The 22,751-nt window shown below is 40.7% G+C and overlaps 1 protein-coding gene and 1 long non-coding RNA gene across 4 annotated transcripts; one reads left to right on the top strand and one right to left on the bottom strand.

The window, feature by feature from the left end:
* Window positions 1-3,077: 3,077 nt before the first annotated feature.
* Window positions 3,078-17,484, bottom strand: SLC38A2 (solute carrier family 38 member 2). Of its 3 annotated transcripts, XM_036019138.1 has the most exons (17): window positions 17,087-17,374; window positions 16,226-16,229; window positions 15,783-15,988; window positions 15,395-15,476; window positions 15,128-15,243; window positions 12,442-12,515; window positions 12,247-12,339; window positions 12,040-12,121; window positions 10,349-10,431; window positions 9,876-9,934; window positions 9,617-9,784; window positions 9,150-9,229; window positions 8,941-9,041; window positions 8,224-8,348; window positions 7,761-7,905; window positions 7,556-7,653; window positions 3,078-6,037 (listed from the first exon to the last, which is right to left on the bottom strand). In XM_036019138.1, the coding sequence occupies exons 3-17, from the start codon at window positions 15,896-15,898 to the stop codon at window positions 5,939-5,941; spliced, it is 1,521 nt and encodes a 506-aa protein (XP_035875031.1). In that variant the 5' UTR covers window positions 15,899-15,988; window positions 16,226-16,229; window positions 17,087-17,374; the 3' UTR covers window positions 3,078-5,938. The 3 variants fall into 3 exon arrangements, with proteins under 3 accessions (XP_035875031.1, XP_035875032.1, XP_028388762.1); XM_028532961.2 differs by lacking the exon at window positions 16,226-16,229 and having other exon boundaries at window positions 3,254-6,037; window positions 15,783-15,980; window positions 17,088-17,484; XM_036019139.1 differs by lacking the exons at window positions 15,128-15,243; window positions 16,226-16,229; window positions 17,087-17,374 and having other exon boundaries at window positions 15,783-15,980.
* LOC118499100 lies at window positions 9,180-20,243 on the top strand. The gene is made up of 3 exons (XR_004901614.1): window positions 9,180-9,265; window positions 19,048-19,051; window positions 20,231-20,243. It is a non-coding gene; the product is annotated as an uncharacterized LOC118499100 (long non-coding RNA).
* The last annotated feature ends 2,508 nt before the right edge of the window (window positions 20,244-22,751 follow it).

Raw genomic sequence — 22,751 nt, 5'->3', positions numbered from 1 at the left:
ACTAAAAAGAAGTCCTTTGGGAAGGGTGGGAGTAGAAATGAGATCCTCAAAAGAAACAACGGAATGAGAATAAATGGCTAATAAACTGCCATCTCAGGAAAGTGAGTCCTGATGATTTGAAAACATTTTTTACCTGAGAAGGGCGGGCAGACTTGAGGACACAGCTGAATTACTCCTGGGGGTAGGGGACAGGCTGTGTATGGTGTGCGAGGAAGGGCGGATAGAATTCACAGCACAGCCGGAGGGACTCGGAAGAAGTACGTCCGATGGGATTTTATGAAGTGCAACACAGTGGGATGTGCAATAGAAAAATTTCTCTTTGCTCTTTAAACCTCCCAACACCCCACACCTGAGACAATATTTAGTAAAACTTGCTCAATGCTTTAAGGGCTTTAGTTGTGAATAGATTCTTCCTGGAGAAAGCAAGAGATGCTAAGGTTTGCAAACTGATGGTGTAAAGAAAAATGGAAACATTGCATGTTTCATTTGGTGATCCACCAGAAGGACTCTCTGGATTCAGTAGCACATAATATGTGCCACTGTGATTTATCACAGCAAAGAATATAGAGCAAAAGCAGCAGGAAAAAGATTTGCAACAGTGGAGTCCAGAGAGGTCCCGCATGGGCTTCTGAGAGGTTGTCAGAGGCCACAGAGAGTGCTCTTTTCTAGCGGCGAACTACAGGGACACACGTGGAATGCCTGCCCAGGGGAACCAAACGAGAGGTTTAAGGTCTAAGGCTTTTAGTGGGTGCAGGTCACGTAGACACATTCTTCTTTGCAACGGGCCGTGGCAACCAAACCCAAGGACAGCAACAATGAAACCAGGTACACATCATTAATCTTGTGTAAGGCAAGCTCAAAAGCCAGTATAGCATGGTCCATTGCTTCAGGTGTATATAGCAAATTCATCAATCACTAACATAAAAAATATTCTAAGGGTCACATTCCCAGGAGTTGGCCAAGGTTCACTCCTGATTCCTTTGAAGACATAAGCAATCAGGCTTCCTGTGTCAGTTTTTTCCCCTCACAATACCAAATCTGGCTAGGATTTGAAAAAGGATTTCACAACTATGAAATCCCTTACATGGGGTAGAGGTTAAAGATGGCTTCTGCCACCTGGAGGCAGATCACAGGCTAGGCAAGAAAGCCTGTCTTGTAGGGTGGCCTCTGGCTGAAGAGAAAGAAACTATGTTTCAAGTCAGTGTTTAATTTCAGGCTAGTTGCTACATTTAGTACATTTCTTGTTTGAACCTTGTCTCATTTATGCCATAGGAAATGAAGGGCATATTTATTCATCCTACAAATCACACTGAGGATTTATGTGCTATTTGCTAGAGACTGTTATGACCATTGCGGTTAAGTTAATGAAAAGGCAGATGCCTGCTCTTAAAGCTCACAACTCTGGTGGAGAGAAAATGTGATTTGAGGAAGCTATAGTCCATTGACTTGGAGCAAAAATCATAAAAGATGACTGGTGTTCTACCTGGAAGTTTAGAAACAGGAAACCCAAGTGAAATGAGTTTATGGTTTCTCTAGGCTATTTTATCAGACACTTTTTTGCATGCCTAACTAGGGCAACCAACCACCCCAGTTTACCTGGACTGAAGGGTTTCCCAGGACACAGGCTTTCAGTGCTCAAAATGCGACACGTCCCAAAGTGCAGCCCTTACCTGTGTCACTACTCTGAGGACTATTCTCCCCACCCCAGGGGTGGATCCTGGAAGCCCTGTCCCTCTGCTACATTAGAGATTAGCCAATGTTTATCTTGAGTAGTTGGCTGAAGAAATTGCTCAGAATCTAGTTGCAGAGCTCATGCAGTCCCATACTGTCTTGTCATTGAGGTCTCCAGAACAAATCTAGTGTTTAACCTTTTGAAAGCCCATTTAATTTTTCTCTGAGGTACCCCAATCTCCTTCTAGGTTCTCTCCCACTGCCCCTATTTTTGCTTAAGTTAATTTAAATGGATCTTCTTTGTTATCAGAAACTTAACTAAATCAGTTCCCCAGGTAAGAGTATTTCCAAGTCTAGACAAACAGCTCTGGTTTAGTGAAAAATACCCCTAAATTATCATTCCTCAGGCTTACTGTAAATACCTCTTGAGAATAGCTGTCTGCCTGGTTATAGAACTGTATTTTCATGTTCTGAGTGGACCTATTGAATATATTTCTAATTTTAGATTAGTTAAGTTGGTTTTCTGGTTCATTTAGGTATCACTCTTTAAAAATGGGTTAATTTTAAGTGTACAGATTCTGTTACAGCCCAGGTCTGACACATAATCCCACCCATTTCCCCATGGGCACGTTAGTTGCTCCTGGTAGGTGTTCAGTTCAAGCTTCTCAGATGAGTCACTTTGTTGCTCAAATCCTGTTGTACTTTCTGCTCACATGTAATTTCTTCCCATTTGACCATTGCATAGAACCCCCTTGCCTTTGGAACCACTCTCAGGCACACCTGCTGTTCTATGGTAACCCCCTTTTTGTCAGCTTTGGGTAAGTCCCTTCAGGAGCCCTAGGCTTTGAAGGCTGTCAGTAAGCCATACCTAACTACCCTGTGAATCTGGGCAGTCCTCTTCCTATCCAGTGCCACTCAGGTACACCTACACCCCTCAGCTTGTCTATTCATCCCTTCTCTCCAGCACTTCCTCTCCTTTGCTGACTTCCACCAAAGTGGAACTGATCAGACTTCTTCCCAGGCCAGCTTCAGCACCCCTTAATTTTAACTGTGCATTGGGTTATCACTGGGGTAGCTAAGGGGAAAAAAACAATTCTGGGCAGCCCTCCAGACCTATGGGACCCATCCGGGGCGTGTTCCAGAAAGCTGCATTCTAGAAAAGCCGGGTGACTCTGGTGCACTATTGGCCTCCTTATAGCAGGCCCAAGCCTGGGTTCCCGAGATGACTTCTAGTGTTTTCTTTCTCACTCTTTGTAAATTTATCATCTTTAAGAAACTAAAAGTAGAACAGACTTTTCCCTATTATAATCACTATAATCACTAACATTATAAAGAACTGTTAGGTGCTGCCCCTACTAAGTACTTGAGACCCTCCTGATCCCATTAACCCAAAGAAAATACTGCCATTCAAGATTAAGCATGTATTTATTTTAGTTCAGTTAAAACATACATTGTTTCATTGAAACGGTGTAGCACTCCCTGCCAACAAGTCATACTGGAGTTGTTGGCCTCTAACAGTGCAAGAGGGATTTTTACACTATATACATAAGATGAACACACCCAGGTTTTCGAAAGTCTTTCCGTAATTACACTAAATCACATTTTGATAACTACTGCATTTTGAAAATTTGGACCTTATTTAAAATTTAAATAAGTGATTCGAACTTGCACCAAGTTTTCATGGAAAAAAAAAAAGTAATGGTCAACCAGTTTATTGCAAGTATAATTTAAACAATATTTAAAATTTGTAGTGTTTACACAATTTGTCAATTTGTTTATATTGAAATCTCTGTACAGGCAATTTGGGGACAATTCTTAGATATACAATGTGAATTCATCAAAATGCAGTTGAGAAACTTACAGGAATATATACACTTGAACCCAAGACCCAACCTGACCTATGGAATTATATACATCCTATTTACAAACACATATGGACAATGTATGTACACAGATTATCATAAATATTGAAAAATAGGTTAGCTTTAATGGATTAATGCTGTTCTATAAATAACATTAGTTATAACTGAAACATCCACGGAAGACAGTAATGCAAAATGAGGTGACGGGACAGTGGTTTCTATACCGAAGACTGCTTATTAATGGGAATCCACTGTTTAGGTGCCTCAAGACAGACAAGACCACTCCAAGAAAACCATGCAATGGAATTCACCCAAGGCAGCTGATTTTGAACCTTGAATAGCCAAAGAAGGTTGACTGAGTCTCCCCACATCTATTTGCTATGAGGATTCTTTCCATTCTTTCCTGGTTCACAAGGTATCTCCTCCCATATGAAAGGATGTAAACTATAGAAAAAACAGCTCTCTACTTGATAATTCCCGGTGGGTCTTAAGAGACAAAATCAGCAACTCTTTCAGGAACTCAAGCAGAAGTGCCATTTCTTGGTCTGAACTAGAGGTGAGGTTTGGATTCGAAGGGAATATCAAAAGCCCAATTAAATGAAAGCAGTGCTGTAGAATACGCCTTCTCACTGCCTTTCTAGATGGTCCCAGATTACTTTATTTGTATAAAAACAAACAAAAATGGACCATTGGTTTCACCCAATGTAGCACTACAAGACGTCTTCCAGTTCCACAAGGGTCTTTAAGTACAGACATAACTGGTCTATAATCTAGTCACATATAATACAAGGATGCGTAACAAAAACCATGTCTGCCACACTTCTGGCCCTTGCCTAGAACTAAAAATGTTTAGTTCAAGAGAAAACCTCAACAGCCAGATGACCAATTGATGATTCCATTACTTGCTTCCCTCAACCACTAATGGAATTATGTATATTAGATTGTAGACATTATGCCTGATAAGCAAAGTACCACATTATTTAATAATATATTCACCATACACCGTAACATACAATAAATGTGCTCTTAAAAGCCAAGTTTTTCAGTTCTAACTGGAATTTACATGGAAGGGTGATCATGCAGTTGGACCGACTACTTACACTCAGGTTGCACTGTTTTCCCTAGCTAACCATTTGTTGGATGTAAACAAATAATTCTATGTTGTACCAGAATGAGATGACAATCCAGTGCAGGTAAGTTTTGCAAAAAGCTTACTGCATGAGAAACCCGGTGGCCTATATGAAGAGAACTTATACCAAATGTCGGTGTAACCTATGGATTAGACCTCTACTGTAGACAAAACACGAACACGACTAAGCCATGTATTATCAAGTAATTCATACTTCCAGTAGTAGGTGAGCATTTTTGAAAAGTTGTACTATGGATAGAATAGTTTTGGCCTATAGCCATCCAATGCCCATTCTCCACTGCTGGAAGCAATGTTAAAAAAAGGGCTGGCCCAAAAAACCCAGAGCTGTCAATCCAACTCTAGAGAAAGATGCAACTGAATAAACCCTGTTTTACCCAATTGCACTATTTGGTACCTCAAAATTAGTTATTTTCATTCCCACAGAAATATCTGCATTATCTTCCATTCTAATGGATTGAAGCCATAAATATTTGTCTGAATGAACTAAATATTTGGGAACAAAGGAAAATGATGAACAGAGTTCATCTGATTTGGTATTAACAATAAGCAATCGATTACCCTTGAACGGTGAAGTTTAAATGGAAAAACTATGCTCCTATTCATGGTACAATTTTTCATTACATCATTTTGTCTAAAAACAATTTTGGGTAAAAAAAATATTTGGCTTATTATGCCTACAAAAAGGCAATTCATTTCATAATACTAATATTTTTAAACACCAATGAAAAATTTTTACGCAATTTATTGACAACTGTTTTTGGACAATGTTCAAAAAAAGCATTTTTTAAAAGTAAAATAGTGCTTCTGAGGTCTTTAAATATTTTTGGTACAAAAAATAATAGTGTTTTTCTCAATGGTTATTTCAATACTTTGCTGCAAATTAGGAATTGTTTCTCACATCAAATGGTTCCATTAGGCACATTCAAGTAAAACCATAAAATATCCAAGTTAAACAATGACACAGCCAAACATGTGGCTTGATAAAAGAGTTCGTCCATTCTCTGGAATGGAATAAAATTGTCACTTCCGTTAACCCGAGACTCGTGGTTTTGTTGTTAATGTCCATTTCTATCATACAGAATATTTTCTTTAAAAAAAGAAAAAAAAAAGTTCACTTATTCTGCACTCAGAAGAACCAGCGAGGAATCTGCACTTCAAAAGGAAGTGAAACTGAGAACGTTAGGTGAAATTTCATAGTAGTTGAGTGGACTCAACACTGGCATCAAATGGACTGCTGAAGTTAAAGTGGTGCTAGTTAATGGCCACCTCCATGGGCATTGTGCACCCAATCCAGAACGATCAAGGCCATACTTCCGATCATCACCACTATGCCGCTTAACAGGAAGAGCATAGCCTGCAATGAGGACACAGAGAACATTGATCAGAAAGCAACAAACTGGAAGTTCAACAGTCCTCTTCCTACTTTAAAAAACAGGATTATAATTACCTAGATTATGTCAGTACTATTTTACAGAGCTCTAGTTTCACCTTGTTGAAGATATTTAAATGGTCTTAATCAAGGGGTCATGTATAATACAAAACAACTGTCTCTAAAACCTTTGAAAATTTTACTTTTGAATTTCTTTCTCTCAAATGAAAAGGTAAGTAATTTTCTTTGCTTAACAAACTACTTTGGGGGGAAAAGGTACAGGAAATAAGTAGCATAAATGGTAGGTAGAAAATAGACAGGGGGAGGTTGAGAATAGTATGGGAAATGGAGAAGCCAAAGAACTTTTATGTACCACCCATGGACATGAACTAAAGGAGGAGAATGTGGGTGGGAGGGGGTGTACAGGGTGGAGGGGAATAAAGGGGGAGAAATGGGACAATTATAATAGCACAATCAATAGAATATATTTTAAAAATATCTACTTTGCCAAGTAAAACCAGCCTAGGTTTTCCATTTTTAAAAGCAAAAAAAAAAAAAAAAAAAACCCCACAAAAAACTGTAGCCACAAAATCAGACCCAAGTCATCCTAAAACGTAGTCTCAGTCAAAGCCAGAGGTCTAACAGTTATACTCCTAATCCCACCCTCAATTACTGCCACTATATACTTTGAGTAACACCAGACGACAGCTGTTGGCTGATAAACAATTCTAGTACTTTAATCAGACTAGAATGATAGTAGGGAACAAGGACTAAAAAGCAGTCTTTCTCTTAAATAGCCCCAGCAGAATCATTTATGCTTAACATATCATATCCTTTTAAAAATTAGTTATTACAAAGCCCTGGCTGGCGTAGCTCAATGGATTGAGTGCGGGCTGTGAACCAAAGTGTCGCAGGTTCGATTCCCAGCCAGGGTACATTCTTGGGTTGCTGGCCATAACCCCCAGCAACCACACATTGATGTCTCTCTCTCTCTCCCTCCCTTCTCTCCCTAAAAATAAATAAATAAAATCTTTTTAAAAAATTAGTTATTACACATTGAAGTACATAATAGTATTTTAAAGTGTAATAATAGCCCCACCCCAAGCTTTGCTTTGAAGATGGTTTGTCTTGCTCGACTAAACACCCCATCTTTTTCTCTTTTATATACTCAAGGCCCATTCAAGTGCGTGTCACACAACAGGCAGTCCCCAAAATACTGGTTCAACATACCTTGAAAGCTTATGTACCTCTACACTTAATACACAATCTCTGAAATGTCTAGTAACTTCCTTGCAATTAACTTAAATGTGTATTTAGATGGCAAACTGCCTTCTACCTCCTTCCCCAATCTTTCATCTGTGCAGTGCACTGTTAAACACTTAGTAGAAACTTAAAAGGGAAACTACCTACAACATGATAGCTAAGAGATTAAAATTATAATCAAATGAGGAATTTCTGATATTGGGAGACTATTACTGCTTCTATAGTCATAATCTTACTTACCCCAATCTTTTGTACAGATTTCATAGATTCTTTCTTAACTAACTTGATATAGAAGGCAGATGGAAGAATAAAAATCAACATAGCAGCTGCAGATGCACCTGTAAAAGAACATTTACCATTTATTGAGAATTTAAGGAATCATCCATTTTATAAATGCTAAAATTCCTCATTATTTGGGTGAACCTTGATACTTTCTAAAACTTACCAATGAAACCAAAGATATCTCTAATAGTTGGGACAAAGATGACAAGCAAATTGGTAAACGCCAAGATGGACACTGTAATGACACTGTGACGCAACCAACTGAAATCTTTCGCTGGACACAACAACTGAGTTAGGGAACCCCGGATCTGCAAGATAAAGAGATCAAGCTCCGGCTTTAATTAAGAAAGATCATTTAATACCTTCAAATATGGAAAATATGCCCTTGGATGTTTTGAAAATTTACAAATATTTCACTTATTTTTTCCTGTAACTAACATAAAGTGAAACACATTCTTTTCCTAGCCACTTGGAATTTATTTAAAATTACAAAGTATAACTCGGTATGGCTACAGTGGTGTTTCCCTTCTCCCAGAACATAAAAGTCTCACAAATCCTCACATTTAAAGCTGACTCATATTGGAAAGGAAAAAAGCAAAAAAAAAAAAGCACAACTCATTACTTACTGGGAAAATAACAACTGGTACCGTCAGGGTGACAGCCACTAACACAGCCAGGCGGACAACAAGGAGGAGGATATCTGTCCCCAGGACTGAAGAGTACGTATGAAGCAATTCTGACTCGACGCGTTCTATGGAGAAAGAAGAGCCAAAACTTTGTGCACTGTTTTCTCTGGAGATTAGGTAGGAACTCGAACTTGTGGCAAAATTTGAACCAAAAGTGTTGACTACTGACAAAATGACTACAAACTAAGAGACTAATAAGATTAATTTGGAATTAGAGTTAATGCAATTAGAATAACATTGAAGAAAAATTTTTCTAAATGCCAAGCAGAGATTTAGCCACATGATCCTCATTAAAATCAACAGGAGCTAAACAGCTTAAATCCCATGGTTTGGCTTACAGTTTGTATGTGTGGTGTAATTTGAAAGTGATGGGAGGAAATAGGTAGGATGAACTTAGCTATAAGCACATCATATAAAAATGGAATCAAATGATGAATGGTATACTTCTGAACCAGGATTCTAAAAATTAATGATTAACTATACTATAGAAAATTCTGATTAAATATACTATAAAAATTTTTTAAGCTCTACTAAACTCAATTTCTTACATGTGAAATATACTAAAAAAACAGCTGTGATAGAACTATACATATCGAAGTATCAATTTCATTTCACAACATGAGGGTTTTTTTTTTTGGTTAACCAGACACTACTTACCATAAAATGTCAAGTATCCAAAGAGGGCAGCAAGCAGGTACATGAGAAACATAGCAAAAAATGAAATCTTGGATACATTCATCATTCTTTTACGGCTGCGGCTATGTAAATTCAAAGAAAAATACAAAAATATATTTCAGCAGTAGTTCTAGCAATACTCAAATAATACTTTTCCAATAAATCTACGTGAAAATAGATAGAGCACTCACTCTTTCAGCTCTTCGTAAATGGGAAGAATAGCAGGATGACAGACAAATGAGAAAGTCAGAATTGGCACAGCATAGACTGTCTGCAAAACATATAAAAATATACTCAATATCCTAATGTTAGGGAACTTACATTTTGTATCAACTAATCTTAGAATCAAAGTCTAAAATTAGTTTCCCTTACATAATTAGCTTCCAATCTTCTAGTTTGTTCACCACGTGATCAGATCAGCATCCTAACTTCTGAATGTGTTAATTATTAATGTCATATGACTTTATTTTTTAATCTATTTTAAGACACAAACCAATGCTTTCTTCTTAGTCCTCAATTAACTAATCATGTTTTCTAAACAGCTCTTACCCCTCCTCCCTTTACTTTGAGAATTCTTTTAATATTTTCAGTAGATAGCTTCCCCTCTTTTCTTCCCTAAAATCTTTATTTCAGAAAAACAAAGATTATGTTTAGTTACCTGTGAGTTGAAGATAAAATAATGTGGTCTGCAAGAACCATCAGTCGTGTTAAGTGCCGCATCCGGTATAAGAGTTGTTGGGGGTGTGAAGGTACTGTTTATTATTGTTTCACTAATTATCCATGCATCATCGTCTGGACAAGAAATCTCAAATTTCTTGCAAATCACCTGAAAATATATTATTTTTCCTTTGTTAAACTTAATAATGTGACAGGGCCTTTAAAAAAAAAGTCACTAGCTTTAAAGAAGTTATACCTACCACAATCAGAAAGAACACCATACACAACAAGGAAAGGCCACTGGTATATCCCAAATATCCTGTGGGGGTGAGGGGATGTTAGTTTATTTAATGAAACATGTTTAGGGCAAACATATTTTCTCTGCTAAATAATTCAACTCTGCTTGAAAGACTTCAATGTGGCTACAATATGAAGTTTCTAATTCTTACAGACTATATGCTATAGAATTACTTTAAAAAATAGTTGCTAATAAGTAATAAAAATTCCCATTTATTTTGTATTATTACTGACAAAGTACAAAATATTCTAAAATGTAAACAATATATTGCGCCTTAGTGGTGATCATGCTAGAATTTTGAAAGACCTGCAGAGGTCTGTATGCTGAACCCCCAAAGGCTTTCAGAGCTTTTTAGCTCTCAGTGTCTTATTAAGAGAATGCCAATTAGATGGTGAGATGATCATTTCAATTTTCTTTAGAGATGGGTTTGCTCACCTAAATTTCTCAGCAACGACAAAGGAAGGATGAGCACCAACGATACCAGCAGAACCAAATAGTCACCGTTCAAATACCACAACCTGAATTAAAGAAAAGAAAAACAAGGTCAAAACCAGTCACAACTATCCTCCGAGTATCTTCTCACGGGACCCATCTTAGAGAAAATACTATAAAAATACACACTAAAAAGATAGGTGTGGAAGTATCACTTATTCAGAAAGCCTACAAATAGGAATAAATCTCTCGCTTTGTGCGCTAAATGAATATTCACTCAGGTTAGGAATGGGGCATGAAACAGTCTAACTTTTGTCCTGCAGTTTGCTCTGGGAAGGCTGCCAGCTGATTCATAACATAAAATATTTCTTAAATGCTTGCTACTAATACAGGGAACAAAGAGGCACTGTTAAGCCAGTAATCTTATCTTTCAGCATTTTTAGAAAAATTGTACACCAACTTTGTCTTAGCTTTAGCTTTCCATTTTTAATGCTAGAAACAAGAAAATTTTAAAACAACCTTCTTTCAAACATTGGTTAGCAAATATACATATGAAATACTTCAACAAAGAAATTTCTTCATACTCAGACAAAATACACACACAAAAAAACCCCCACAAAAAACCCAATTCCCAAACCAGGACTTATTGCAGGTTGTGAAGAGTATGTTTTAATACCCTGGCCACCTTAACTCCAAAAATAATCAAAAGATCCCTTCTGAAGTTAAGACAAAATATTACCCATGGGTCTGAAAAATTCTAGTAATGTTTTCCTTTTTAGGTAATCAACTCTTTAAAAATCATTATTTCAAATTCTAATTGACCTGTGAATTTTACACCACTCATTTTAGCAACAAAGACCTCACAGAAAACTAATATTTAAATATCACATTACTAAAATAAACTTTATAAAAATTTTTATTTATTTATTTTTAGAGAGAGGAGGGAAGGGAGAAATAGAGGGAGAGAAATATCAATGTACGGTTGCCCCTCACACACCTCCTCCTGGGGACCTGGCCCACAACCCAGGCATGCGCCCTGACTGGAAATCGAACCAGCAACCCTTTGGTTCACAGGCCAGCACTCAATCCACTGAGCTACACCAGCCAGGCTACTAAAATAAACTTCTAATGCATGGGGGCCAACCACAACACCTCTCTATTTTGAGAGAAAGTGGGGAAGTAAATTATCACTACCCCCCCACAACACACACACACACACACACACACACACACACACCATGTTTCCTTTTTAGTCTCCTGGGATGAGTAACTTTGCTAGAAGAATAAGGTTTCTACAGCACAGTCATACATTTTCTGATATTACACAATTTAAATAGGTTAGGTTTTAAGAATTTCTAATTTACAAAAAGCAGACAGGAATTGGTTTTTAATGTAATTCAAAGCCATAGTCCTAACACTGATTGGAGTTATGTGTTAATCAGCTACAATTTCTTAAAGAGTAAATATAAAGGGAAAGGTTTAGAAAACCTGCTTTTAAATGCAGATTAAAAATTAGTAATGCAGAGTTACAGGACTAGCTACCATCTTCAGCCTTTCATTCTCAAAAGTTCTCAGTTTCAACAATAACATTTATAATAGTTTACTGATAATTACTTTGTATCCAACTTTGGTAAAATTATCTAACCATTTTAGACCATAATTGTTTCTTATGAGTAACCTTACTTAGCACCTACCCAGTTGCATCTTCAATGTTCATTAATGCCTTGATCACCAAAGGTAACTCATATTTCACTATGAAGAGGTAGCTTGACATAGCTGGAGGGAAAAAAATTATACCATTACAAGTGCAAAATGTGGCACGTGACACCTAAAGCAACGTGTCACCACTGTGCTATACAAAGAAAAAAGTCTACCCAAATCACCTTTTAAAAAATTCTTACCTCCAATGTTCTGCATTGTAATAGATCCAGAGGCTGCAAGCTTTCCAACCAATCCAAATGCCTTATGCCCCAACTGTTCATACAATAAAGACCCTGTAAGGTGAAGAACACAAAAGCATGAAGCAAGTGTTTTGTACAAGAAACAAAATCATAACAAGCACAACTGTTGTAGAAATACCACGAATGTTACCATACCTCCTTCATTGGCAGTCTTTAAAAGGAGATGAACAGAATACAGGGAAAATATTGACACAAATGTCAAGAGAATTCTGATGAGAGAAAGAAAAAGTGCACGGTTATAAACAAGCATAGCTCTACTTAAATATTAAATAGGGAACTTAACCTAATATTTCTTTTGCTAGAGAGAATACCCCCAAGAATGATACTCTTCTGGCTAGTGTCAACATATTCCCTTACTAGGCTCTAAAAACATGCAGGTAAAACATGCATATTACCTCACGGTAATAGATAAGAGCAGGGGTTCACCCATTGAACCAAACATGCAGGGTAATGCTGGGAAGCCAAACTTTAAAGTGGTGGAGTTATGAACCTTACAGATTCTGGCATCATAATGATCAGCTGCATACTTGCCACTTGCCTACACTTTAATTGTTCATTTTATCTGTAAAATGGTGGTAATACCTGCCAGGAAACCCAGCCTACAAGGTACTTCTGAAATCCAACTGATAGCAAAAATCATAGAAATAACCAATGGGACAATATATATTGTACCCCACAGTGTGGAATACAAGTCCGGCATTGTCACAAAGTTAAACAATGCCTGTTCTAGATGGAACAAGTAGGCTTATCAGTTCAACTGTCTGGGCTATCTCCTCCCTGGAACGAGAGGAACTAAAGGTTCCCCACTGGTTTCCTTCAGGGCACAGGTTCTCTCATTCCAGCTTTATTCTCCTCCCCCAGGGCAAGTCAAGGAAAATACAAACTTTTTTTTAGTAAAAAGAACAACAAATCAAAATCAGGGAAACTCATAGAAAATTCTGCAAACAATAGAAGTCACATTTTTTTTTTTGATTCTGTAGGAGCAAATTGCATACAGTACCATATAAGGTCTGGCAAAGAATCGGATGTCTGTTAGTTAAACATAGGTGGTGACATCAAACTGCTATTCTAATGCCAAAAGTTTTATGGGGTCTAATCTGAGGTGGGAAATGACACCATCAGCCTCACCTCTAACTAGACACAGCTGTTGGTTTAATCAAAAACAATTTTCAAAGTGTGCTGATAAATTCAGTCCTCGTATGGCCATGAGGGATGAATGAACTCCCCTAACTTTTGAGGTCTCTTTCAACTTCCAAGACTGTTTCTACTCGAAAAGGTTACACAGAGTTGTTTTAATAGACCATAGCAGGCATGTGGCTTTTGGTCCCTTTACCTCTATATTTCATAAAATACTGATGGATTAAAAATTCACGTTAGCACTTGATACTATTAACCATGACCATCAAACACACAGACTCTACTAGAGTATAAATAATTTCCAAAGTACAAGGCTAATATATCAGAATTGTGTTTCACTTATGAAACAGATGCCATGTAAATATTGCACTAGAACCCCACTTAACAACAGCCTCCAGTTTTTATACTAAGAATTAGGAAGGCTTTCAAATATGTAATAATGATGCCATTCAATTTTCCCACTAAAAACTAAAAAATTCTAGGGTCCTTTCTACATAAATTCTTGGTCCTTCACCTTAGCAAGAGGGCTCAAAAAGCCTCGTGTTAATGAAGCAAGCTGAATGAATCCTGGCTTCCAATGCTCAAACTGTTCTTAACTTCAGTGTGGAATTTCACCACAAAGCAGAGCTTTGCAAAGGTTTGCTTTTCTTTTCATGAAAATTCTATTCTGCTGGAGAAAACAATTTGAATAGAAGGCACCCTTAGGCTAACAAAACATGTATCTGTCAGAAAGGGACAACTCCGAGTTACATGCATGTGTGGTTTCTTCATGTGCACAACAAAATCACCTATCTTCCACAGAAACTGACTTAGGATGCCAAAAGTTAATAGCTATAACAAAAACATCATTGAAAAATGTATGCTCAACTTTACTGTATGTGTTTTGTTTTCTGCTTTTTTCTGGAAATAAGGTCTCTACTTTTCTATTATATTCTCCAAGGGCCAGTGACCCCACAATGGTTAAGAACTCCTGCTCTAAAGTCTTCTACAGCTCCAAAATCCTATTCCAGGTATCGATGCTGGCAAGTGCAAGAGTAACTAATTCTAACTCGACAATTAAGAAAAAAATTATTTAAAAGCAGATACTTATTGAAGTATTAACATTTTTTTGCTATGGCATATGGCAATCACACAGATCTGGTATAAATATTAAAAAAAAACAAAAAACACATATGGGTTGCTTTTCAGTTGCTTTATTACTCACTTTTCTTAAAATAAACATATTTCAGGTTAAGCAAATACTACCACACATTATATATTTAAAAAATAATTAGCTGTCTTCCTTGTGCACGCAGGGGCCACAGGTCCTTGGGGACACTATGCCAAATTACCGAACTGATTTGGAAGTATTATGCTTATTAATACTTTTTTGTTTCTGATTTTGCCAGAAAAAAATTCTAACTACCCTGATTTATCAAGTTTCCTTGAAATGTCCAAACCCTGATAAAAGTTTATCTTAAGTATGCCCATCAACTTAGACTTTGTCTTAATTATCAGTTTTAATTATTGTCTTTTTCCCCCCATCGAATTGGCTTTCTTGATATCATGCAATTATATACCAGAATAAAGATATATTTTAATTTCTCATATTTCAATTTTTAAGCAAATGAATTTCAAGTCAGTTTCTGGAGCCAAAACATGTTAACTGCCCTGCACGGCAGACTCACTACTTACACATACTTACATAAAAAGAGCAATTCCAGTATTAGCCATGGCATAAGAAAGCCCAAGGATTCCACTGCCCACAATCGCATTGCTCAGATTAAATACTGACATTCCAAAGGAAGTAGTACCTGGATGCTACATAGAGGGAAAACGATAACCAAACATATAACAATAATTAAATGGAGAAAACCAGCTTTGGGCAAGTTAGATTTGAAATCTAAAGTAAAACTATTTGTTTACTCCATAAAGCCACAGACACATAAATTTGTTATTTTTATTAACTTACAAAGTCTGTTTCATACTTCTTTTTCCCCAAATTTGATTCAAGTAAAAAGTTCTGGTTTTCAGGATCTACATCTGCATAATGGCTGCAAAAAAAAAGAAAAGAAAAGAAAAGAAAAGAAAAAAATCTTAAATTGGGTTGAAATACACAATAGAATGCTCTAACACAAAACAGCCCTTTGGTTGTCACACACCTTTACTTAAAAGCCTAAGAGTTAAGTAAGGAGCCTACTTTCACACCAGATATTGTCAAGGCAGTGAGACAACCGGGTACTGTTTCAGAGATCACTCTCCAAATACCACAGTAAATTAAAGCAACAGAAGCGGAGTCCTTCCTAGAACCACCCCCGACCAGCACAAGCCGTTTTAAAAAAGGACACAACTTCTCCCACCTTTTCAGAGCAGCTTGCTTGGTGGGATAGTAGTTGTTGAAGTCGCTGTTGGAACTGTAACTGCTGCTGTCCTCATCCGGGGAAATATTGAACCTTCCCATTTCGGCTTTCTTCATGCTGGGAACCGGGAGGAATCAGAAGCTTCAAGTAACACTAGATTCCTTTTGTCCTTTGCGGTACACCGGCCCGCGCTCCTGCCTGTGAACGTAGAGGCGGCGCGTCAGGACCCGCAGCGCTGGCCCTGGTCACGTGACGCGCGGCTGATTCATCCCCAGCCAGGCGAGTGGAAAAGTACCAGCCGAGCTCGAGGGGCGGGGGCGCGCTGAGGGGCGGAAAAGTACGGACAGCGGCGCCGCAGAGAACAAAGATGGTCCCACAGCGGCGCGGCGCCTGCATAAGCCCCTCAGTGCATTTTATTACTTCACCCTCTCCGTGATCCCAAGCCTGAGGGAGGAGTGCGGGGGCCTCTGTTACTTTGCCCGCACAGCATCGTGGGTCGTGCACAGGCACGCAGGGCACACAGCCCACCCAGGCACACTGGCTAGGTGTGCGGGCCGCCCAGGCGCACAGCTCCTGGTTTCTAGCGTTTGCAGCGGCAGTGCCGCATACCCGGTCTTTGCACGCCAGCAGCCCCTATTGGGGGAAATGCCTCTGCGGCTGTTAGCCCACTCGAGGGGGCGAAAGGGTCGGATATAAGTCCTCCGTAGAGTTGGGGAAAACGCCGGTTCCCAGAAGCGCTGCGGATTTGTTTACACGCACACGCCCGTGCCCTCGAACACACTCGTCCACTGGCATTCGACTGGAGAGCAGTTCGTTCCGCTTCCCCCTCCTTTGCCGAGAAAGGAGACTGATGCAATATCGAAGGCCGATTGTCAAACGTCCTCGGCCCGTCCTCCCCAGTCGTGGCCTCCGATACTCTAAAAGCCCGACGCTACCTCTGCGCCTCCGAATTCCAGACCCCCTGGACTTATTTAATTTTTTTTTTATTGATGCAAATCAGTCACAGGACTTGCCGCAGCGGAGACGCGGGCCGGGCTGGCTCCCCTCCCCCTAACGGGAAAATGCGGTTCAGCTCCGGGCGGGCGCGCAGCCCCCGCGCCGCGCCCCCCTGCCCGAAGGAGGGCGGCAACCACCCGCCCCCCCACTGTTATGGGCAGGGGTCGTGGGCCGGCCTCAGGAACCGCAATCGCCCCAGTGTGGAGGAAACGACCCTAGCAGCTGCTTTCCCGCCGCGGCCCCTCCCAACACCCCTCCCCCACTCCCGCCCTGGCTTCGCGCCCTGTACAGATATCCCCGCGCTGTTACCTTGGTGGTCTCCGCTTCGGAATCCCGGAATGTCACGCAGACGCCTTCAGTGGGTTTTTCTCAAACAAAAATCGTAAACAAAACAAAACAAAAAAAAACCAACAATAGGCAGGTAAAATAATTTCAATAAAAAAAGGAAACGGCAAGTTGCCCCCCAAACGTCCGGCGTCCGCCGTCTCGAAGGAAAGGCACGAGTGTGCGAGAACGCGTGGTCGGGATGCTGGCAGTAGTGCACAGTAAGACTTCCCCGGAAAGCGACGTCGCAAGGCTCTAGTGCACACCCGAGAGCGGCGTCTTATACTTGCCACCCCGAGGACGCGTCAGTGGGCGGGGCCGCGGCCTCCGGTGCCTTCCTTTGTGTATCAACACCACCTGGGCCCCGCCCCCGGCCCGCCCGAGCTCCTCGGTCCCGCCCCGTCCCCCTCCCCCTCCAGCTCCTTTCCCCTCGAGGTGCACTCACGCGCCCCGCCCTTCCAGCCCGCGCCCCCATCCTCCTGGAAAGCTAAACCCCACGATCTCTAGGTCCCTGGTCAGCCTGGGGAGAACCCCCGTCTCGCCCCAAGCTTCCTTATTCATTTCAGCCCGGACTGGTGCCCAACATATGCAGTTGTCTTTAGGAGCCTTCTTCAAATTCTCTTCGGTGCGTGTTACCAGCGGTCTGTTTTGTACTCAAGGCTTTATGGGGGCATATTCTGCCCACCCAACCCTTTCCTGCCTGTTATTTTTGTGGTTTACCTGGGGGTTTTCTCTCGTAAACTTGGGCTAAGGAGGCAACGTTGTCTACATGGTCGGTTTCTGTTCTTGTTCTTTCTTCCCCATCTAGAGCTGCTTTCACTCTTCTACACTAGCCCAATTAGGTGGGTTGGCAGCTCGTTTGGGGATATCCTTTATGTGTGAACAAGAAAAGCCTACTAGGGGAAAAAACTACGTCCTGAACAGCAAGCCAGACCCCCTTGATAGGGGGCCCCCGCTAGGCCTCCGGTCGGGAAGATCGGCTCTTTCCAGGAGGTTGTAGGAGTCCTCAGTTTATACTTCGCACACACATTTCACTCATTCCACCACCCCCACCCAATTTGAGAGCACTTTCGCCCTCCGCGCCTTTCTTCCCTTGTATTTACAGAGGCTCTTGCCTCTGTTGGAATGTTGGGCTGAGACTTCCGTGTCTGATCCCTCGTTTCCAGCCGAGATGTGGTCTTGCTGAACCAGGCAACTAGGGGGCCCCTCGGCTGTGGAATGCTCCATGCAGCCGGAAAGGCAGGATCCGTCCTTCGCTGGAGACAAAGGTCCCCTTATGAGAGATAAATGTTTGTTAGATGAATGAATAAACAAACGAGTTTGACCTACTGCTCTCTTCCTTTCAGGGACGTGGGAGAGGATTGCGCAGGGCATAAAGGAAAGAGTTGGGTGTGATCACAATTTTTGCTTTCAATGTTTTCCTGAGGAAATCTGTACAACTATTTACGTGGCACGTGAGGCTGCGGGTGCCTTGGGCCTGCACTAGTGTTTGTGATTGACAAGAGAGGACCCGATTTCCCCTTTACACTCCTGTTTTCCACTGCTTCTACTGGTCAGAAAAATGTCACCTAAACAATATGCTTAATTGCTTTAGTGCCCAACTTCCCCTCACCATCATTCAAACCTTCCTCCACCTTAATACCTCCCTTCTTACCTCTTTTTGCAGGTACTATTTTCTAAACCATGTGGTACAGGACCCATTTTGAAATCTGTGTTGTCTTGTACACAAAATTATTCAAGTGTGTTTGTGATCTTGTCTCCCCAGGAAGACTGTGAACTCCTTGAAGGCAGGCTTGGCTTCTGACATAACCAAGGCAGAAAAAACTTACCTTCCACATACATTCCCTAGTAACACCAATCAACTCTCCTTGGCCAGAGAGCAATCTTAATGGTGGGTTAGAGAGCACTCCCTGGAAATTCTTTCCAAAATGACTTTTTCATCCAGGTGAGTAAGTCCCCTGCCCAGTCAGGAGGACTGTAATCTTGTTCTGACCTCTCTGTTCCCTACAAAACTGTTCTAATTTTTAGTGTAAAAGACTAACACCATCATTCATGAAAGAGTTCAAGCCTGAGGCCAGGGCTCATCTTGAGCTATTCTTTTTCTCAAATATCTAGTCTATTAGCAAGTCTTGAGGGATCTGCCTTCAAATATATTTAGGACCTTGCCACTTCTCAATAATATCTCCAAGGCTCTGGTCCTAATGCAAGCAACTGTCACCTCTGTCCTGGATCACTGCAAAAAGCCACAATCCAACTCATCTCTGGATTCCCATACTTAGTGCTCATTGTCCATTCTCTGCTCAACAGTCCAAAAGGCCTTCTCAGACATAAATCAAATCCTGTGATTAAAAGGATAAATTTATTTTCCTTACCTAAAGCCCTCCAGTGCCTTCTTCTTTTCTAAAATTGATTTTGCTTTTATAGTTGTACTGATTTTACCCGCTTTACTCCCCCTCCACCCAGCACTCCTTCCCTCAGGCAATCCCCTCACCATTGTTCATGCCCATGGATCACGTGTATAGGTTCTTTGGCCACTCAATTCCCTATGCTGTACTTTACATCCCCATGGCTGTTCTGTAACTACCTATTTGTACTTCTCAATCTCCTCACTTCTTCACCCATTCCCCCATACTCCCTCCCATCTTGCAACTATCAAAATACTTTCTGTATCAATAATTCTATTTCTGTTCTTCTTGTTTGTTTTGGTTTTTTAGTTTTAATTATTGATAGATTTGTATTTTTTAAAAAAGATTTTATTTATTTATTTATTTTTAGGAGAGGGGAAGGGCAGGAGAAAAAGGAGAGAAACATCAGTGGGTGAGAGATACATTGATCTGGTTGCCTCTCAAACACCCCCACCCTGCAACCCAGGCATGTGCCCAGACTGGGGATCGAACCAGCAAACTTTTGGTTTACAGGCTGGCACACAATCCACTGAACCACACCAGCCAGGAGAGATTTGTCATTTTTGTCATTTTATTGTTCATAGTTTTGATCTTTTTCTTAAATAAGTCCCTTTAACATTTCATATAATAATGCTTTGGTGATGATGAACTCTTAGTTTTTTTCTTGTCTGGGAAGCTCTTTATTTGCCCTCCTACTCTAAATGATATCTTTGCTGGGTAGAGCAAACTTGGCTGTAGGTGCCTGCTTTTCATGACTGAATATTTCTTGCCGATCCCTTCTAGCCTGCAAAGTTTCTTATGAGAACTCCCCTGTAGGTAACTAACTTCTTTTCTCTTGCTGCTTTTAAGTTTCTCTATCTTTAACCTTTGGCATTTTAACTATACTGTATCTTGGAGTGGGCCTCTTTGCATCCATCTTGTTTGGGACTCTCCGTGCTTCCTGGACTTGCATGTCTATTTCCTTCACCAAATTAGGGAAGTTTTCTTTCATTATTTTTTCAAGTAGATTTCCAAATTCTTGCTCTTTCTCTTCTCCTTCTGGTGCTTCTATCATGTGAATGTTGGACCTCTTGAAGTTGTCCAAGAGGCTGCTTATACCATCCTCATTATTTTAGATTCTTTTTTCTTCTTGTTGTTCTATGTGGTGGTTGTTTTCTTCCTTATGTTCCAAATCATTGATTTGATTTTTGGCTTCATCCACTCTATTGTTGTTTCCCTGTAAATTGTTCTTTATTTCAATTAGTGAATCCTTTGTTTCTGATGGGATCTTTTTTATGCTGCTGAGGTCCTCATTAAGTTCCTTGAGCATTGTTATAACCAGTGTTTTGCTCTGCAACTGAAGGATTGCTTATCTCCATTTTGTTTAGCTCTTTTTCTGGAGTTTTGATCTATTCTTTCATATGGGCCATGTATCTTTGTCTCCTCATTTTGGCAGCCTCCCTGTGTTTGTTTCTATATATTATGAAGAGCTGCTTTGACTCCATGTCTTGGTAGTGTGGATTAATGTAGTATGTGTCCTGTAGGTCCAGTGGCACAGCCTCCCCTATCATCCAAGCTGGGTACTTGAGGTACACCTTCTGTGTGGGCTGAGTACACCCTCCTCTTATAGTTGAGTCTTGGTTGCTGTTGACAGATCAATGGGAGGGATTTACCCAGGCCAGTCAGCTCTAAGGATTGACTGTGACCACTGACCACCAACCTCCACCCTATATGGAGGATCACCCGTGCAGAGCCAGGGTGGTGGTCCTCTGATGTGGTCTGCAATCGTCTACTGGGTGCACTGGCCCTGGGGTTTCCCAGGTGGTGCAGGCCAACCTGTGTTTTGCCCAAGGCCACCCTGCCTGAGCTGTAAAGCAATCTGAGATGGCTGCTACTTGTGCTGGGCTTGGAGATTTCCAGGTGAAGCCAAGCTGTGAATCTGGGCTGACTGCTGCTAGTGCCTGGCCTGTGGCTCACTGAAGCCAGTTGTTGCTTGTTTGAGTGGATTTAGGAGCTAAAGACCAGCCATTCATATGGAAAAGCAGCTTGGGTGGGCCAGTAATTTCTTTGGGGTGGAGTCTCTGAGGATCTCCAATGCAGGTCAATCAGTGTTAGCCAATTGAATGGAATCTCAGAAAGGGCCCCAGCTTGCAGGCTCTGTGGGGGGAGGGTTTAGAAAAGGGTCAATGGCCTCTGCTCACCTTGATGCCAGATACTTCAGTTCCTCCCTGTATACCACTGGTGCCTTTTGAGCTGCTACCTGGTCAGTGCTGGAGCTCAGAGGGAGTAAGTCTGAGTAGGGGAGTCCATGTGTGGGTTCTTTAAGAGGAACTGGTTGGGGCTCCAGAAGTTTCTTCCCTGGACTCAATCCCCATTGGTTTTTGCAGCCAGAAATTGTGGGGACTTCTATCTTCCTGGCACTGGAACCATGGGTGGTGGGCCTGATGTGGGTCTGGGTCTCCTCGCTCCCGAGGTATCTCTCCCTAATTTTTATCCACCACACATGGGTGAGGGACCAGTCTGTTCCACGTCTGTGCCCCTCCTAACCAATCTGGATGGATGTGGTTTCTTTAATTCCGTAGTTGTCAGACTTTCATTCAACTCAATTTCTGACATGTCTGAGTGATGGTTGTTCTTTATTTTAGTTGTAATTTTTATTGGTTGTGTAAAGAGGCGAGTTGTGTCTGCCTATGCTGCCATCTTGACTGGAATCCTCCTCCAGTGCCTTCTAATTGCAATAAGAATAAAATCCATATCTATCACTCACCATGGCCTTTCCTGGTTGTGTGCTTGCCTATGCCCTCAAACCTCGTCTTCTAACACTCTTGTCTTTTTCACCATGAACTAGCCACATTGATCTTCCTTCTGCCCCTAAAGCACTTTAAGTAATTCCCTTTACAGGGCTCTGCACTTGGCCTTTCTTCCACCTAGAAATCTCTTTGTCTATATCTTTGTGTGGCTGTCTCCTTATCCTTCGGTCTCGGCTTAAATGTCTCCTCGAAAAAAAATCTTCCCTGACCAGTCCAGCAAAAATTTCTCCTTTTATTCATTTTCTCATTGTCCTATTTTTATTGCATTTTTCATGATGTAAAAACATATTATTTTTAAACATTTTTTAAAGATTTTGTTTATTTTTAGAGAGAGGAAAGGAGGGAGAGAGAGAGGGAGAGAAACATCAATGGGCAAGGAATTCATTGATCCGGTTGACTCTTGCACAACTCCTACTGGGGACCTGGCCCACAATCCAGGCATGTGCCCTGACTGG

Source organism: Phyllostomus discolor, chromosome 2 (assembly GCF_004126475.2).
Source record: "Phyllostomus discolor isolate MPI-MPIP mPhyDis1 chromosome 2, mPhyDis1.pri.v3, whole genome shotgun sequence".
NCBI lineage: Eukaryota > Metazoa > Chordata > Mammalia > Chiroptera > Phyllostomidae > Phyllostomus > Phyllostomus discolor.
This window is presented reverse-complemented; position numbering and strand designations above follow the sequence as displayed.

Excerpts from the sequence above, each read along its gene's own strand:
- SLC38A2 (XM_028532961.2), bottom strand. The coding sequence starts at position 15,898 with ATGAAGAAAGCCGAAATGGGAAGGTTCAATATTTCCCCGGATGAGGAC. Across the intron at positions 10,432-12,039 it reads AACATTGAAGATGCAACTGG|GTTGTGGTATTTGAACGGTG; the intron begins GTAGGTGCTAAG and ends TCTTTAATTCAG. Across the intron at positions 6,038-7,555 it reads AATCTGTACAAAAGATTGGG|GCTATGCTCTTCCTGTTAAG; the intron begins GTAAGTAAGATT and ends TCCTCATTGCAG.